Source organism: Carassius carassius, chromosome 24, assembly GCF_963082965.1.
Source record: "Carassius carassius chromosome 24, fCarCar2.1, whole genome shotgun sequence".
Taxonomy (NCBI): Eukaryota; Metazoa; Chordata; class Actinopteri; order Cypriniformes; family Cyprinidae; genus Carassius; species Carassius carassius.
This window is the reverse complement of record NC_081778.1, coordinates 25,157,521-25,177,958: the sequence shown is the minus strand read 5'-3', so window position 1 is coordinate 25,177,958 and position 20,438 is coordinate 25,157,521. Positions and strand designations below refer to the sequence as shown.

Sequence of the window (20,438 nt, the reverse complement as noted above, 5' to 3'; positions counted from 1 at the left end):
TCATCACCTGGGGAGTATTCACAGGGGCTTAAGTGTGTAATGCACAGCAGACATCCAAGTGTCTCTTATCCGCCTTGACCCGCCCTCATTTCCCATGCAGGACTATGGAAGCCTCGTTTCGCCTCAGAATAAAAAAATACAAAATGTTTAGGCACTTGTGGCCTAATGGTTAGAAAGTCGGATTTGTCACCCAAAGGTTGCGGGTTTGAGTTTCTGTACTAGCAGGAATAGTATTTGGGGGGAGTGAATGAACAGAGCTCTCTTCTAGGTTTATCATAATTGATTTTGTATCCAATAATTTGCAAGATATATGACACATTTAGGCTGCAGAAGGGCTTCTATAGTGGCAGATAGGTGTTTTTACACATGACTGTTTAATGCTGCTTAGAGGTGGCATACATGCACTTACAAAGCAACTGCAACTGTATACTTTTATACTAGGGGCTGAAAAAAGGCAAAATTGTCTGAAATCAATGCAGCATTACTTCGTTAGACTGAATTTTGAGCAGGCATAAAACTAGAAATTGTTTAAATGTGAGATATTAAATAATTTGGAAAAGCAAAGTCCAAATTATGATATATAATGTTATACAAGCAGGATACCAAGTCGCACTGTGAGATTTAAAGGTCACAATATAGTGACAATTACAAGGAAAGTTGCAAATGTGATTCATATTTTTAGAAGTCACATTGCGAAATGTAGAATCACAATTACCGGTATGAGAAGCTGAGCATGTCAAAACTGGGAGATATTAAGTAAAAAAAAAAATGGAGAGAAAAGTCTGCAAAAAAAATAAAAATTTTGAGAATATGAGGTTTATGAGATATGGGATAGTAAATAATGACAATATTTAAAGTCATATTGCAAAGTCACATTATGGATATTTATAGCTGCAATTTACAAGAAAAAATTGTAAGTGCAAGAAACAATGTCATTGTGAGATATAAAGAGATGTTGTGAAATATAAATTCAATTATGTCAATTATGGATGTAAGCACCTTTTAAATTTTTACTCTGAGGTGGAAACTATGGTCATACATAACAGATCAGCGGACCGATTCACAAGCTTGCTGTTCAGGCGTAGATCTAAGTTTGAGCTGTGACATAATCTAAAGGAATTAGAAATAACACGAACAACTAATCCACAGTGCTTTGTCTTTGACCTCAATGGCATAGCATTTAAATGCTCCAGCTGTTGGACCTTTTTGGCATGAAGGAGAGTCTGGTTTAGCTGACTTTCCATCTTCCTAAGAAAGCACCGCAAAAATTAGAGCTGTGATTACTGGAACACTAAATCAGATGCAGCCGTTTTCACTCTGTTCCTGTGTTGTTGATGATGTACAACAACACATTCCTATAAATTGCAATAGTTACCTGTATATAGCATGTGTCATTTTACACCAGAGGATCTTGGCAAATTCTTTTCAAATGTGAACTGCACTTCCTCTTTCTAAAAACTTTTTACTTTTCATGAAAATAATCCTAAACTTGGAAAAGTTGGTAAAGAGGAGGAAAAGAAAACACCCTCCTGACTACAGATGGCACTATTGTGTTAAGTTGAAGACCAGCTTTGTGGGTCTTGCACATCACTCACACATCAAAGTGATTGACATGTTCTTTTAAAGACCACTTACAAGCCTTTAATGACCTTTACAAGAGAGGGCACTGACTTCTTCCATTCCTAGTTGCCTTGGAGACAAGGATCCACATGTAAATGATATGCTCTCTCAAATGAACCATCCTTGATGGTTCCTCAAAAAGCTACACTTCAATGCAGCGGTTCCTGTAAAAATAACTGCTCTGTCAGTCTCCCTCTGTGGTCCCCAGGCTTTCGTCGGCTTTGGAATGCGAAATCAAACGCAGACACATCCACTGACCAAAGTATTAAAACTGATGAGTAAATGACTTTCACTGCTCCCACTTCAGGCTTTCAAGCCCCTTAACAAGTCAGTTGGTCCACGAAAAAAAAAAAAAAGGCAATAAAGTCAACGCTCAATTTTTCCACCGGGCTGCATGTGAAATTATGAGACAATTGCCACGACTTAATAAACAAAAGAGATGGAAGTAGCAGCTGACCTGGCATGGGTGAGTGAGAAACTAATGCTCATTTAGTCCCGAAAGCGATGTGACCGTTACAAATGAGTGCAGAAGGAAACCAGACCTCCTTTTCACAACCTCTTTCAATCTTTCCCTTTCTACCACTTGAGAAAAACTCAAATTTATGCATTCAAAATGCTTTTGTTTTAATTACCGGCTAAACTTTTCTGACAGTCTTGCTGTAATTGAAGGGCACGAGTCCCAGTCGTATCGTCAGGAGTGAAAGTATTTCAACAGATCCCACAGCTGCCCAATGGGGTAGTGTGAAGCTGGGGATCTATCGCTTCTTGAAGTCTTCTGAGGTTACATTATATGACCATAGCAATGGCGATTATTATCCTCTTTATTGATATTATTATTCAGTGGTCCAAGGGTGGTCTGTACAGGCTTCTAACGGCTCATTAGCTTACAGCAGCACGGAGAAGAGCTGATCTTTGAGCTGAGTGACTGAAAACAAGCAAAACATTCCTAGAAAACAGGACAAATTATCCTTTGAAATCTATGCATGAAACAGAAAATTGATCAACGAAGACCCATCATAGTAATTAGAGTTAGTCATAAAAATGCAATCCTTTATTTTGCTGAAGAAAAAAATGCTGACCGTAGCTGATTTTCCAGTTGTGCGATTTAAACCGACTCGTCAAAACATTCCAATAAAACCAGGCAAGACAGAAGAAATACTCCTTGGATTTCAATGCATGAAACAGACAACTGATCAATGAAGACCCACCAAAACATTGGTATGGTTAGTGAAAAGATGCATTCTTTTATTTTAAGAAACTGATTTTTAGCTGATCTTCCAGCTGGTTTCTTTATTTCGCTAAGATCAGTCATGACATCAGTTTCTTGCACATACAGTAAGTACATTTCCATCTTCTCAGTTTACTCTCTAATCGAAGCCTTATAAACTACAAGAACTGACCGAACTAGAACAAAACGTAGTTTTTCCTTTTCATGCTCACTTCCATCGCAGACGCATTTGATTCCACCAATCGACCCAACGATAAGCTCTTAATAATAAATAAAGGAGTGCTAAAGGTTGAATCGTGAAAATGTGTGAATTGGTTCTGGCTGACTGATGCCTACCCAGAGACCTCAAAACAAAACAAAGATGGGTGAGCTGATATAGAGGTGGTTGTGATGGGTGGTCTGGTCTGTGGGTGGTGGTGGTGGTGTACTCTAGTGAGCAGGGAGAGCTGCCATGGTGTTGTGGTGACAGAGATTGCGGGAAGGGGGGACAGAGCTGAGGTTTAAGACATGGTGATCTGCATGGACTCCAACATTTCCTCCACTGCCTTCACCGAGCATTTGTTCTCTTTCTTCCCACGGCCCGCCATCTAGGAGAGAGAGAGAGAGAGAGAGAGAAAGAAAGAGAGTGAGAGAGAGAGAGAGAGAGAGGGGTTAATGAAAGGACATCATTCCATTTTCAATGTTTTTGGACACATTACGTTTTAACAAACACTGTGGCGCGTCAGACTCAATGACATACTAATGCTAAGAGACCAGTATTTGCACACAATTTTCAAATCTCCTTGCAGGAGCTGTCCTTATAAAACACTTCAGACTTGTTCTAAGAGGGTGAAGAGTACGCAATGACCATCATTACAAATATTTGATATTTAAAGCCCTATCCTGGGGTGCCTAAATTAGAGAATGCACCTATTACACCTAATGCATGGGATATTTTAATATTTTATTTCCTGGAGACTGCCTAGTACACTCTTGAAGCAACTTAGGGTGGTGTTAATGTGCTAGAGTACTCATAAACTTTGACAAAATTAATTCTGTGCATTTAAACATGTTCTGTCTCTTTCAGGAAACCCAAGCAAAAACTGATGAATTGTGCTACTCTGTACCTAGCAAGTACTTTTCCCATTAGGCAGTCATGGCCTAATGGTTAGTGAGTCGAACTTGTAGCCCAAAGGACACAGGATTGAGTCTCAGCAATTTCAAATTAAATCACAATTCTTGGCTCTAACTAAAGCTTATTAGCTATAAGTGTTTTATATTTTAATTAAATTCACACAAATCAATCTACAACTTCACTTTTCAATTATAAATCCACTGAAAACAAACTCACCGGATCAAAAATAGTTAAAATGGTAATGACGCCTTTGTCTGCACTAGTAGAGTAAATGAGATGCCGCCTCAGATCTCTCTTCGTCTTTCCTTGTTTGCCCTGTGAAAGTAAAAGGATTGGAGGGATACTACGGCCTAATGAGTGACCAACTTACAAGCTCACTCACGAAGACCCATTTTCCGACAGCCCCCATGGCCAAGCATACTTACTTACACGCTCTTGCCACATCCACTTGTGACTCATCTGCTAAGAGTCCGTGTGCCTTGCTCAAACTGGACAAATTGAGCATATTGGCCCAATGCTGACTTCTCTATCCTCCCCTCCAGCAACTGATATAATAAGCCAATCCACTATCCATTAAAGTCTGTGCTATCGGTTTCTCCTTATTAGTCTCGTCTGACGTCTGCGGCATGTCCCGATCACCACAGCAACTACAGCTGAAGCAGAAGTTGTGCTAGGTGTTTTGGAGGAAAATTAAGAGGTCAAGGTTTGGCTGCCTAGCATAAACCCATTTACCCCTGCTCGTAGATGTTGTAACTACACCAAAAATGAGCAACATGATGATTGATCAAAAAAAAAAATTAACAACATAGGAAACAATGTTTTTTTATTTTTTATTTTTTTTAAAGATAAATGAGATCAATATCTTGTGAAAAAAAAAAAAACTGTGGAACCAGTAAACTGAAGCAATTTGCAAGTTAATTTATATATATATATATATATATATATATATATATATATATATATATATATATATAAAATTAAAATTTTTCAGAATGAAGAAAATTTTTTTCTCTTTCATGCTCAATTCAGTCTGCAAAATCCAGTAAAAACCTATAGCATATACGCCCCACGCAAAGATGTCAAATTGTGCCAACTGAAAAACTGGCATTGACATCTGGGAATACTAACAGACAACTTTCTCCAGGTATTCTAGACCTCCTTTGAGGAAACATCTGCATCGTAATGGGCTGTGGGTGCGCTTGTAGAAGGAAGTAGCCAGTCATCCCAATGAACTCATTGGGCAAACAGAAAGAAAATACTCATGGCAGAGAACATGGCAGTGTCGTTTCTTAGGTTTGCAGTCCAAGTAATTGATGGGTCCCGCTAGACAAATGTTATTTTCTTACTGGGAAACATCACTAGATTAACAGAGCTGATATGTGGTCTGTGCCAGGCTGCCATTCCCAACATTCTCACAAAATCCCCACGTTGTGCAAGTGAGCTGATGGATTCCATCACATTTTAGACGAGTGCAAAAGTCAAGGGCATCTACAAAGGCCACAGAGGACTACTCGATGCATATCATGCATTTCAAAGAAGTTTAACATGCTGACTCGATGCCAGTGTTTTCATGTTTGCACTGATTGTGGCAAACACGCAGTGACTGGGTAATTGCGATTACTCACTCATGAAATTAAGTAATATGCGTGTGCCTTTTGTTTTATGTGTGTTCTATGATGGTGCGACCCTGTCGTATCACTCAATCTGCTGTGACTGAGGGCTACAGCATTACGCATCAGAAGTCCTCTGTTGCACCCTAATTCATCAGTGAAGTGAGTCATCTGTCTATATGACTATTATGGAACGTGGACTGACTCAGGCTTTGACATCAGTGAGTGATATCAGCAGTGAATTATTAGCCCTATATTGAGAGAGAAGGATGAAGTTAATGTATTTATGCTCAAAGTCATATACAGAAAGCACTAAGAGGAAAAAGGAGTGAGTTGAGTAGAAAATGTGCTATCAAATTTAATTCAAATAATTTTCCGAAGATGTCCACCATGGCCAGAAAGTGACTTGCCAGTACCGTCAAATTAAAGCATGCAAACCAACAAAGTGTGGCGGCACCGTTAACCTGCAGAAGACCTCATCAATCAAAGCTACTCTGCTAAAGGGTGACTCAACTTCTCTTTGAAGACCTCAGATGTTTTTCAAAGAAAGGAATACAACAGGTTATGCTGACCTCCCAATACAACCAAGGAGCTTTCAGGTACAGTGAACAAGGTTCATGAAAAAATGGCTTATTCTGAACAGCCTTGGGTTAATTCCTTCGTGCATATTCAAAGCGGTTTCGGCAAATTTGCGTCACTAGAGAACACACATGATTCTAGCACAGCTTTTCAAGGTTTCAGCCTTCTCTTATAAGTAACATCAAAGTCTCTGACTCATCTTGTATGTCAAAAAAAATAAGTGTATCATATGCAGTACCTCCCAAGCACCAACACTGTAAGCAGATATCTTGTTTTGACAAAACACTGTGCATAACACCTTGTCTTAAAGTTGCACGAAGTAACTATCAATCAGCCAATCAATCAAAATGTATTCTATGTTTAAAATAAAACCACGTGGAGCATGATTTCTTTTCAATGAGATTTCACTGTGGGAGGGACTTGCAGGCACAATGGGACAAAAATAGGAACTTAGCACCGTCACAAAGTCTTGACGCATAATGGTGCTGATACTATGGTTAGGACACAGCGTCAGAATGACTGCAATCCATAAGCAATGACGTTCTTGTGACTAAAGTCTCTCCTGAGGCATACAGATCAGTAAATGGCAGGAATCTAGAAAGATACTGATGATTGTGTGAAGCAAGACAGAAGGAACTAAAGGAACATTAATATCCGTTATTGGGTGGTCTGGAAATTCCAGCAGAAACCCGGCCAAGTTTTAAACCACCCTGAGGCTAGGAGACCACAAAGTCAATATGTTACTTTTGAAAGTGGAAAACAGTCCTTGGATTTTTAATTCTATGAAAGAAATTTTAAAAAGAAACAATGCACATTTTATAAGTCCCTTTAGCATTAATGGCATAGCTGACCCAAAAACAAAAATTGTCAATATTTACTCACGTCCAAACCTGTATGACGTACTTTCTTCTGTAGAACACAAAAGATTTTCTGAATAAGGTATCAGTATTATAAAAGTAAAATTAATCCAAAGTTGTTATGGACCTCATTTGCTTCTATTGTATGGACAACATTAAAAAAATAAAAATAAATTGTGTGTTCTATAAATGAGTGAAAAATCACAAGGGAGTGTAAATGATGACAGTTTTCATTTTTGGATGAACTATGCCTTTAATGGCAAGATCTAGTTTATTCTGATCAGACTGGTCTTGTGGTAACCCCTCTTTGGAACGGAGATGCCCACCAACTTGTCAAAGGAAGGGGGCTTCATCAACAGGAGCCCTCCAACCGCACAGGAAACTCTCCAAGGGTATACTTGTGTGTGGCCTCTGACGACCCTACTTGCTGACTAAGGTCCCCTTTATTACACTTTTAACTGTCAATCCTTAAAAAGCAATGTATATCACCCTGACGGCAGTTAAGATTTCTTATATAGTATTTACGTTCTGTGTACCATGGCAACAGTATAAACCACTTTAGTGATACCATGAGAGCTGCACTTCACATTTTCCTCTCTTCTGCTATCATTATTGCCTCCCTTTGCAGTCGTGGTGTGCACGCTGTATATTTTCCCCTTGCTAACTCCCGAGGCCTGTGTTTGGCACCAGCTGTTCTGCTTCATAGGGATAGTGGCGCTTTAACATGCAGACATAGAAAACAGCTGCGTAACACAATGCCAGGCCCTGTGGGCTTAAGTCAACACATTAGCTGCGCTCTGCCCAGGCACGCGTGTTCAGCAAAGACCCAGCGTGAAGGCATGGCATACGCTCACTGTCTGAGGATGTTCTCCACTGTCTGTATATCAGACTGCGCCTGCAACACAGAAAAAGAAAGAACCCAGGCAGCCAAACGGCACTGCCAGTAACTAGCGCTGGGCAGTATGACTAGGAGGAGATTTTGCTTTACCACGATATATCTGTGGCATGATTTAAAGAATCAAAACTTCAACCAGAACACTGTAATTAGCATTTTGACACGTCATGCCATGCATTTTCCCCCCAATGGCTTCTACTTGATGTAAAAAAAAAAAAAAAAAAAAAAAAAAAAAAAAGACTAAAATACACTAACATTCAAAAGTTTTTTTAATTTTAATTTTGTTTTTGTTTTTGAAAGACGTCTCTTAAGCACACAGAGGATACATTTAGTTACTATCAGAACAGTAATACTATGAAATACTGTTTTCTATTTTCATATATATTAAAACTATATATTAAAATTCCAGGGATCACAAAACTGAATTTTCCGCAGCTAATACTCCAGTCTTCAGTGTAACAGAAAGGATTTTAATATGTTGATTTGGTGCTCAAGTAACATTTTTTATTATTGCTTTGATATGTCCATGCTGAATAAATTTTTTTTTTTTTTAAGATATTGAAAAGTCTTAAAATAAAAATAGAAAAACATCTTGCTGACTCTAAATTGACTTAAATGGAAGTGTATAATACATCGTATAATGTGTAATTTTAAATATAATACATATACATATGTGTTTGTGTATATAAATACACACACACACACACACACACACATAAAATATATCTAAAGTGTTTCAGAAAAGAAAAAAAAATTCAATATCAGTTGATAAATTATTCAGATCAACTAAATCAACATTTCCAGTTATGTTAAATACAAAACATTTTGTGGAAAGATTTCAGTTGTACCACCCATACTAGTAACTCAAGCACTCCTCTTACCTGATAGGCTCTGCTAATCTGAAAAGCGGCCCATGCGGCGTACTTCACATTGTCTTTCTTCACCTTTGCGCTAACTTTTGGGCTGGCAGCCACGTGACTGGCCGACTGCGGAAGAAGAGGAAAAAAAAAACAAAGGTGAGATGGACCACAATGTTGGGGGAAACACATAAAGATTAAACTATCACCATTTCTGCAAAGCGTCAAAAAAAAAAAAGATTCATGAGATAAATACCCATCGACTCCCTTTTAAAGGCCACATAATGGAAGGATGGCTAAACCCTGATGGCAATGAAGGGTATTTTTTAAAGGGTGGAAAATGTGATGGTTTTGAGCCTGGTTGAGTAGTGAAAAAAGCCAGGGCGCTCGGTTAACGCAGCTTGATATGTCTCGCATCAGAGATAGGATAGGCAGTGCTGACAGGCCTGGGAGTGTCAGGGAGGTGGCGTGTGAATGGCATAGCACAACGTGAATCATGCTCTCCAGCCACCACAAGATCTCCATTCCACAACCACAAATCCTCCATCTTTCCCTCGTTATTGCTATTAGACCCGCTCAGCAGAGCTCGCAGGACTCTGTCGGCTAGCATGAAAGCCCTTCCCCATGGATGTGCTGAAACTTTAACTGCACACCAATCAACCTCATCTCTGTTTCTGGCAGCAAATCCCTCAGCTTCTGAAGCTTGGGGTGTGTAAGGTTGGTGAGATGTGGCTGTTAAGGAACATTTTTGGCCACTTGAGTCACAATATGTATTCCTTTTTATACAATTTTTTGACAAAAATGTCCTTCGAATTTAGTCAATATGGTATTTTATTCATCAGTTTTACTGTCGATGAAAACAATATTTTACCTGAAAAGAAAAAAAAAGTGGAAAAATTAAAGCAAATATTCAAACATTTCATATGCTATTATTTTATTTATATACTACTATAGTATTTTTTTTTTTTTACTTCTCAGTTTAAAAAAAAAATTAGTTTAACTCGCTAGAACCTGAAGCTAAAATATTATAACACAATGTGCTATCTTCAAGTGCAATGGGCCATTTTTGTTTTCTCCAGAAAATTACTGGCCATCAATAAATCACAGTTATAGTACATTACTGTGTGTGGTGAGCTTGTAAATAGAATTTAAATAGACAAAATGTAAAAAATAAAATAAAATAAAAAAGAAGGGAAGAATTTTTTACTGTTTTTTTATTTTTTAAAAATCTGAAAACTCATCAACCTAAGAATCAAATACTTCAATCTTGAAAAATTAACTATAATGCATAAATACGTATACATATAAGATTTTTCTGTCATTTTTTGTGTGATTTTTTTAATATATATATTTCTATTTAGCTTTATTTTTATTTTACTTTTTCTAATTTTAATACTTCAACCTAAACTTATTTTACTTCAGCTATATTAGCCTTATTTTAAAATAAAAATTTTGTTTTAAAACATTGTTTTTTTGCTACATGACCAGGTAGCAGGCTCTTGGTTTTGTTGTACTGACCGACATCCTGCTACTGCCAGCCTTGTTTCACATGCAAATTTCACATCAAAGAGCACTGATGACTGTCATGGTTCTGTGTTTGAACTACTGAAGCTTGCGTGTGTGCATGTATGTTTGAACAGAGGGCCTGTGTGTGGCTCCCTGTGCACCCTCTGTCGGCCTTCTGCCCCTGGCTGGCTGTTTGTGTTCATATGTCAGGAGTCACTTACAAATGATGCATTGTTGTTAATGGACAACTTCCTGTTTAAATAAATACAGATGAAAGGCTTATTCAGTGCACATATTGCCTGAACCTATCCAGCAGAGCCACGTGTGATGGTGTGGTTGCCATTTCTCTACCATTCTTCTATTGTCAAAGTTTGTTTATCTCTAGAATAAAGAGAGAAATGCCCTACAAAGGTCCGGTGGGTTACATTACAGCAAAAAATATTGCAAGTCAGAGTTTTTTTTCATCACAGGGACTGGAAACATCAACTTCAACTGCCCCTGTGTGAACCAATCAACCAACCAATCAGCCTCTGGATCCATTCACATGCACAAAAAAAAAAAAAAAAAAAAAAAAAAGGTGTCTGTTTTCTGAACAACTCACCATGTAAAGGCCAAACAAGGCCCTCATGTTTCTGTTGTTAAGCTTCAATGCCTGCGCAAAATACTTCCTGGCCAGCTCAAGGTTTTCCAGACCTCCCTGGGTGTACTTTACCTGAGGTAGATTGCAGAGGAAACCGAAAGGTAATGTTGTGTTATATGCACACTTATTACTGACATGAGATCTAAATAAACAGAACATGATCTAAATACACAGGAAAATTCCTATACAAGCATACAACATGATGGATGCAGCTAGTCATAGAGTGCAAAAGGGCCAAAGTTTTGGTTTATAGGACGATGAATTTTCTGTCCACATTACAAGTGTAATGATGCAAAGCGACAAAAATCAAACCCTAGAATATACTGGATGTTTAATAACGTGGATAAAGATGTTGAACCAATGAGATTTTACAGTGGGATGGAAAAGCCATTTAAATGGAAGAAAAAATGTGGTCATGGTTAAGGTTGGTTGGGGGTAGGGGTTGAATTAACATAGCAGATATAAAATTATATAACTATGATAAGAGTAACCGATGCCAACATTTATGTCTGTGTATAGACTTCTTTCTAAATCCATAAACAAAAATGCTGCAACTCTTGATCTATTTTAACAGTACATTTTGTGATCAAAATATAAAAACATATTCAAACATAAGATCATATACAAAAAAAAAAATAAAAATAGAAAAGTCATAGGCTTGTTCCAGTCTGGATTTTCTCAAAAGTACATCTCAAAATTGGGAAGATCGTGATTCTGATCATGGATTAGTTATAAAACGGTGATATGATATTTTGGGATGATCGCCTACTCCTAAGTTTCTGTATTTTTTATGTATTTTCTTATCTTTGGCGAAGGCATAATTACATCTCAACAATTGAAAAAGAATTCAGGCGTTAAAGCAAAAAAGAAATCCTGAGCCTGAACTTTTTTCCAGGCGTGGAGAGGGGCAGCACATGTAAAGCATGCAATGACTGTGGCAGCGTTAATATTTGAAAGGATACTATGGCAAAGTTATTGCTTTCTTTATTCAAACTGATTTTCTTTTTCATGAATATATGGTTGACCTGAAAAATGAAAGCTGTATCATACTCTCAGAAAATTATGAGCTATATCACCACTTACCGACACTAGGGGTGTGAAAATACACTTAGCTCACAAGATGAAAAATACAGATACTTGGTTCACTAATACGTGTCAATATTTTAAAACTATTTTTAATACATTTTCAATGACAAAATATTTGCCTTTTAATTACAAAAAGTAATACAATGCCGTTGTATTTAGACATATTTTAACTAATCTAGGTCTGTAACTAATGATTATTTTGGTAATCAAGTAATCTAATGATTATTTTGACAACTGAGTAATCTGATATTTTTTTTAGTAACACAAACAGACCTAAGTGAATTTCAGGCTTTAGTGTGACTATTTATATATAAACTAACAACGAGGCAATATGCCTATACATAATATGAACTAACCAACATTATGTATTAAAACAAATACCTGCAAAGGGTGCCAACACCCTGGTGATGTTTCACTTTACAACGTTATTAAGCGATGTTTAAATCCATAAAATTTTTATATTTGGCAACATGCAGAAACTTTAATTCTGAAATCGCAATGTACAATACATGACAGGTTGATGTATTCTCCTGTGTTGGCAGCGGTTTTTAATGATTTATGTTACAAATCTAGTGAGATACACTGTTTTCCCAGATTAAAGTTTTTTGAATGTAACTCAAATTCACGGCATATGCAGGGGAGGAGTTTAGCTCCTTTCACACATACATTCTTTACTGGTAAATTACCAGTAAGTTAACATTAATAGATCATGTGTGAACAGGACCTTTTCAAAAATCTCGGTAAATATGTTCTGGCAATCATATCATTTTTATGGAGATGACATGATCACTCTGATCTCTTTACAAAGCTCCACTGCTTTATAATTGTCTTTTCTATGTAAATATGCGCTAGATGGACATCTTTTGACCATTGCGCTTCTCCATTCATCAGGGCTGTGACTCTGCAATTCGATACTATTATGCACATCTCGTGTTTATAAGAGCAAAACATTCTGATTGGCTAGTTAGTTTGGTTGAGAGTGAAAGCTGCTCCCTCCCATACCACTGGTAGGCGAACTCGTTGACTCGAAAGTGATAATCAACAAGTGTTTTTTTTTTTTTTTTTAACGTAGCATAATTTTTTCTGCAGCCAAACGCTGCTCGGCGGGGATCTTTAACTTTAAGCCCGGAGTATTGTTTCAAATTTTCTTAAAAGAAATCACCTTAAATGAAGTGGAACATTTATTTCAGGAAGGAAGAGAGAAAGCTACTATACCTCGCCGTACTGTTCGCAGTACAGGTGATTGTGTGGATTTGTCATCATCAGCTCTTCAAGACAAAAAGCAGCTTTTGCATAACTGTGGGAATGAAACAAGAAAGAGAGAGAAAAAAAATGGAGAACATAGAAAACATCTCCCAGTAGCTTTGTGGCTGATGAAGCAAAGCAAAGCTCAGTCTCGTTGACAGTCGGAGACGTGACTGTCTGAGGTTTCCCTTTCATCAGCTTTTATGAGGGTTAATGGAAATCTGTATAAACACCCATATGATCAAATGATGAATGAAGCTTTGCAACAAGAGGTGGCAATTCTGCCCAATATTCACCATGGCCTCTTTTCTAGAAGGCCAAAGATGAATCTGGTCTACCAATCTGTCCCTGGGTTCTTCATTGACATCTCAAGACTGTCCTGAGGTCATTCTCAAGAGCAGTTCCCAAATGAGATCAATGCTTAAACAAATTTACAATTTCATGTCTCAGGCACTCTTGCCCTTGTAAGTACACAACATGGGCCTGCACATTTCCCCAATGCTCCCACCAAAAATCCCAAACAATTTCAAAAAGAACTTCAGGACTATTACGACAAAGCCGCAAGACACAAAAATGAGACAAATGTGTCCAAAAGCTGTGGACGGGGTTGAAAGGCTCGTTACCGCCTCAAGTCCCCAAAACCGCATGGCTTTTTTAGCTACTGTTAGCAAACTTTCTGTCTCATTCCGTGCGAGGTCCACACATCGAGGCACACACTGTACGTGCTCACGCACACATATCAACTTATCACAACACATCAAATTGTATAACAGAGCTGGAGCATGTCCAATTGAGTTATAGATGCTAATCTTACGACTGGCAGGAAAAAACGTGTAAACACGATTTTTTTTCTGGTGGAAAAAGACTGTAGGCGTTGCTGACTCGCACAAGATGATGAGTCTATCTAGCCTTTTAGGAAATGTTCAAGGGACTATGAATACAAAGAGAGGAGAATGAGAGTGAGAGTAAGAGAACATCACAGACAGTCAAAGAGGTTGGAGGAGTGAGCCAGTGAGATCAGGCCACTCAAAAGTTTGAAGGCTGCTTGCAATTACCATTTCCTCTTCGTAAAGACTTTCAGATGTGCTTCTGCCATTGCCTAAACTGTGGCGGTGCAATGCAAAGAGTGAGAGAGAGACACACACATACACAGAAAGCAAGGGAGGCATCAATCCACATCACTTCTGAACTCAACGCCCAATATCGGAGCATTCAATATCCATCATCAACTCTACCAGTCCTCCATTTGAAATATGAAAGCACGTTACTGTCTAAGTCAAAAAAAAAATAAAAAAAAATATATATGTATATATATATATATATATATACATAGATTTTTTATTTGAATTGGTCAAAAATCACAGGATTTTGACTTTATATCCCAAAATGCTAACTTTATGTTTCATAATGTGATTTTAATTTGTAGATAATGTTTAAAACATCACTGTAAGATATTAAGTCACATTTAAGTCACTATATATATATATATATATATATATATATATATATATATATATATATATATATATATATATATATATATAAACTTAATAAAAAGTATGCAGACATACAAAAAAAACAAAAAACAAACATACATATTAAATAGCCATAATAACAATAATAATAATAAAAAACACGTCTCAAGCACGTCTTAAGTAATTGTCTCAGCCAATTCTATCAAACCTTTACAATTAATTCAGAACGCGGCAGCAAGATTAATTTTTAATGAGCCAAAAAGAATACACGTCACACCTGTTTATCCATTTGCACTGGCTTCCAATAGCTGCTCGCATAAAATTCAAGGCATTGATGTTTGCCTACAAAACTACCACTGGCTCGGCACCCATTTACCTAAATGTATTACTTCAGACTTATGTGCCCTCTAGAAGCTTGCGTTCTGCAAGTGAACATCGCTTGATTGTGCCATCCCAAAGAAGCACAAAGTCACTTTTCCGGACTTTTACATTAAATGTTCCCTCCTGGTGGAATGACCTCCCCAACTCAATCCGAGCAGCTGAGTCCTTAGCCATCTTCAAGAATCGGCTTAAAACCCATCTCTTCCATCTTTATTTGACCCTCTAACTTTAACACTCACTATTCTAATTCTATTCTTTAAAAAAAATCTACCTTTCTAATCTTTTTGTATTCTATTTTCTTTTCATTTATTATGCAATTGTATGTGTGTGTGTGTGTGTCTGTGTGTGTGTGTGTGTGTATGTGAAAAGATCTCTAACACTAGCTTGCTCTATTCTTTTTTTTATCGTTTTTTTCTTTTTGTTGTGTTTGATTGCTTCCACTGTCCTCATCTGTAAGTCGCTTTGGATAAAAGCGTCTGCTAAATGAATAAATGTAATGTAAATGTAAGTAAGTGTCAATTCTGAGAAATTAAGATGCAATTACTTTCTTTTTCAAAGGCCTAAACATGCTCATCTCCTGATTAACCTGGAAACCTAATGACCGACAAATTGTCCAACAACCAGCCGGTTGATTAGTGATGTAAACTAATGAGTTTATCAAGACTTTCTTTTCTAGTATGCTCACGCTTGACAGAATAACATCTAATCTGTTTGGTTCACATGACCAGCCAGTGTAACTATGCAGAGCTCACTTAAAACCAGCTAGTTCTACAGATCACAACCTACAACCTAGCACATAATTCACCAAAGAAACCACTTTAATATATATCTTTACCAAAGGGATAACTGGTTTAATCGTCATTAAAAAGCATGATCCACTAGTGGCCTATTTGTACTAAGGTCTTCGTGTAGATAGCGGTGTAATCAGCGTTTGTATGTCTTCATCTTCTTTGACTGGTTGGGAGAATGGGTGCCACCTCATTCTCTTGGGAATTTCTCTTTTTCCCCTTTCTCCTGTTCTTTCACCGCGTGGCAGAGAGATGTGATAATGCAGGCTTTGCCGGAAGAGGAGGGGAAGGGAAAAAGCGAGTCTGTGACCTGAAATAAAGAACAGAAAAACAAAGGGGAAGAAAGAAAGAGAGTGACATGGACAAGACCTATAGACAGGGGGTTGTCAGAGAATGGTGTGATATTAGAATGTTGGGCTAAGCAGGCAGATAATCCTCTCACCCCTGGATTTCCTCTGTCAATTACAGCAATAAAGCCCTTTACAGAAAACCGTGAGGTATCTAACAAGCGGTGCTCTCATAGAGCGACTGCATTCCTATAGCCAGCACCCTCCGACCGGGACAACCAACTTTTTTCTCTCTCACACACACATACTAAAACCCTGTAGCCCCCCTCGTGGACAATAAGACCAAAACAATTCAAGAAGGATGGCGGAGAGGAGATATAAAGTAAGTTTCCTAAAATCCGGATGCCTGGCAGAAAGTAACCCCTGGCAAAAGAGCTATCAGCAGGGGAGCGCAGTCTTATCCCAGGAGTTGGAGAGGGAGCTCAAGAAACAAATCCTATTATGGCCCTACTCCATAGGACAAACAGACACGGAGCTTTAAGCAAGGCCCCTGGCTGAGACTGGCATTTCACTGTCTTTTACTCCAGAGGGTCCCACAGCTCTACAGCAACCGTCGCATGTCAGTCGAAGGTCCTGAGAATGACCTGCAAGATGCTGGTGAATGCAACCTCGTAACCCTTTTAAACATCACATTCCAACTTCTGGATATTTTACTGATTGTTAACCGATTAAATTATTTTGATGAGACAAAATTATATATTTTACATTTATAGTTTAGATAGGAAAAACTCAACACCCAACAAGTTGACAATTATTTTTGCATTTCTGATAACTGATATCATAACTGATAGACGGCAGATATAAACCATTCAATACAATTTTGTCTAAATTAATTAAAAGTAAAGCATTAGAAAAATCTAAGCAATTATTTTAAAAGTTACAAGTGAATTCAAGACATCAAACAATATAATGTAGAGTATGAAATTAAGATTTGCTAAAGATAACATTCAACAGTATTATTAAATTATTAGTGTTTTAAAGAAGATTAACTTCAAGTGAGCAATCGAAGTGTAAAACACAGGAAAAATAGCAGGCAATTAAATATCCAATACTGACTGATACTAATAACTTAAAAGAAAATCTATAAAAAACATCCAACAACTGAAATGGTGAAAAAAGACCATTAATACTGACATTCTGATTGAATTAACAAATGTTTCTGTTTTTTTAACTTACTGTTTAAACACGTGTTAAAATTAATCTTGAATTTTCCTTTAGATTGAAACCCAGTAGGCAGACATTATTATTACCTTTACCTCGTTTTTGCCATAATATATATATATATATATATATATATATATATATATTTATTTATTTACTTTTTTATTTATTTATTTTTTTCTCAGAAATATGTACACGGTCTAGTTACATTGTTTCTGTATGTCAGTTTGACAATTTAATTAACCCTCATGTTCTATCAACTTCTTGTATAATAATAAAAAAAAAAGAATCGACAAAAGAAATTAGGAAAGAAATCATTACTCATGCTCATTGATGTAGAGTTCTGACAGCTCATGCCAAGCTTCCTGGTCTCCCACAAACCTGCAGGACAGAGTAGTGGAAGTTATCACATCAGAAAGGCCACAGTGGACAAAAGGGGGGTCATGGAAAGGCTTGGGGGCCAACTCAGTCAAATGCAAAACCCCCTTTAATTAAAAAAATGGAGGGGGGGGGGTGTTCTAAATCCTCTTGTAAAACACTCACTGCTCCAGATACTCGTTGAGCTCGCGGATGGCCTCACTGCTTTTGCCCTGTGCTCGCAGGATGGAGATCTTGCGCTTCCTTGCTGCCTGTTTGACATCAACAGAGGATTAGGGCTTTAGAGTTTCAAGTGTTTGTTACCAACAGAAAGAGCAAAGAGTGAAATAAATAGGCAAGTGTAAATGATCATAGTATTGTGAGAGCTGAAAAAAATCTCCAGAATCCCTGGGGTTCTGCTGTTCAAACTCTCAAAACAACAGGGACAGCAAATCTACATAAAACTTCCTATTTTAGTTTCAGCAATTTGTGACAGAGTCTTGCATATCCAGACTTCTGGCTTATGCCAAACTGGCCTCATGTTTCCTCGTTAAAAAATAAATAAAATTAAAAAACATTATGCTAAAAAAAAATAATTTTCCACACCACATAATATAAAACAAATACAAATAAAAATGTCAAACTCAAAACTATATTATAGACCACAAAATTAGATTTTGTTAAATGTAGAATCTAAAAGTAATATTTAAAAAAAAAAAATTCATTCATGACTATTGTTTGATTGTGAATGATTGTAAATGTTGCACAGTATATTTTAAGGCACTCTTTAGTGCTTCACATATATTGATTTATTTGTGGCGGATTCCATCACAATATCAACATTGACCGCCACAAACAGTTTTGCACAAGTTTGTCCAAAACTCATGTAAAACTGTATAGGTATAGATAGATGCTCTATTAGCAGCTTATTCGATGGATCACTATACGTGAGCCATCTGCTATACTGGAATGATCAAAGCAGGTCTGTGAACAGACAAGAGCAAGTTGCCTGTATGTCTGCAACCCTAGTCATACGCATGTAACAAGAGTCTTTAGCAAACACAACATTTGAAAGGTACTATACGTAAAAAACTATATTATATTCAGTTAATACATATTAAAAACACAAATTATTTTTCTTTTTTTTATCCGTGAAAGTTTATCCAATTTCTTCAGGAATTTAATTTCAGCTTTTTTTGTTGTTGTTGTTGAGTGAGTGACAACACATTAAGCATTCCAAGATGGCGGACGTGTCAACGTGGCTGGAGCACTCGAATGTGGCATCTACCTATACATAACATATCTATGTTTACGAGCACTGCTTTACTGGGGAAACCAAAGTATTTCTGCTGTTCCAAAAGCGCCACCTGCTGTCAGAGAATGAAATTGTATTTTCAATCAGCCTGTCCGCTGTTTTTGTTAAGATCAGTGTGAAAATGTAAGCATATTTGTAAGCAGCAAAAACACATCTGTTAATGTGAGCCAGTGGATAGCTAATATGCCCTAATATAAAAATCTTAAGACAGTAAGATATATTAATGTTTTAAATAAATTTAATAATACTTTTGACTGATCCTTTTTCTTAATTGTCAAGTAACTATAAATCACGTTTTGTTTTTGGTCATATTTCGGTTTAATTTGCTAGCACTTACATTTCTCATATGGTATTAATAGTATTTGAGCAGGTCTTTAAAAAGGTGCTAAAATGTAATAAAAAATGTAAAATAAAAAAGCCTGCAGATAACCTGACATTGGCTAAATGATACTGACTGTAATGTTACATTCTTTAACTCTACCGCTCAATGTCTGCTCCTTCAATACAGATGAATATTGAAAAACATTTTCCAAAAAAATTTTTTTTCAGAAAGCCCCGTAGATGTAATTAGAAATATTTGCATTGGAGCTTTTTTTTTGTATTACAACACAATACATAACAATCCCTCCCTCCATTGGTGGAAGTGCCATCACAAATAGAGTGTAAGTCTGTGGGAAACACTGCGTCTTACAACACCCTAAAAGCATCAATACTTTTTTCATGAATTCCGAAATAGGACATCACAGGAGAATTAAATGCTGTCAGTCATTGGGCAGAAGTGCATGTATGTGCAGTTATTTATTTTCCTCCCCTGAGGCAGTGTTATAATAAACAGCCTTGCACCATCAAATTGTCCCAGATGACATTTCCTTGAAAGCATATTATTACTGCATTCAAGTCATAAGTAATATACCAGCAGATACCGAAAAGTAATGTCTTTATCAGATTAGAAAGCCTGTGGATTCTGGCGCATGAGCATCAGCAAGATGCTGCTTACATAAGGAAGCGCAAGTAAAGACCCATTTCAAGTGGTGAAAATAACACATTGCCAAAGAGCCATGGGCCATATGCATTCACATAAACTTACAAAGCCTAGCTTGTATCAGCCACAAATAACGTCCGCCTTGTTCCGACGCAGAAGTGACCTTCAGGCGGATTAGAATCTCATCAATCTGAATCAGAAAGTATTACGCCAGCGCCAGGTTCGACAACTTTTCCAGCAGCGGCTCTTTTTTCCCTTCACTGGTGAAAGGAGAGCAAAGAGCAGAAGCTTTACCGTTAAAAGTGCCCAAGATATTATTTATGAACTGGCACTTGATAGAGTGGGTCTTCTCTACTACCACAGCACGGACCAAACTCCATCAAGCCGGGCATGAG

At 37.3% G+C, this 20,438-nt stretch overlaps 1 protein-coding gene across 1 annotated transcript in view; it reads right to left on the bottom strand.

The window, feature by feature from the left end:
* Nucleotides 1-2,887: 2,887 nt before the first annotated feature.
* The window catches only part of LOC132103274 (ER membrane protein complex subunit 2), a 33,467-nt gene continuing 15,916 nt past the window's right edge, over nt 2,888-20,438 (bottom strand). Inside the window, exons 6-11 of the mRNA XM_059508239.1 lie at nt 17,933-18,018; nt 17,711-17,770; nt 13,208-13,289; nt 10,868-10,978; nt 8,785-8,889; nt 2,888-3,435 (exon numbers count right to left, since the gene is read on the bottom strand). Coding sequence (XP_059364222.1) covers nt 3,349-3,435; nt 8,785-8,889; nt 10,868-10,978; nt 13,208-13,289; nt 17,711-17,770; nt 17,933-18,018 — 531 coding nt within the window. The 3' untranslated portion in view covers nt 2,888-3,348. The remainder of the gene's footprint in view (nt 3,436-8,784; nt 8,890-10,867; nt 10,979-13,207; nt 13,290-17,710; nt 17,771-17,932; nt 18,019-20,438) is intronic.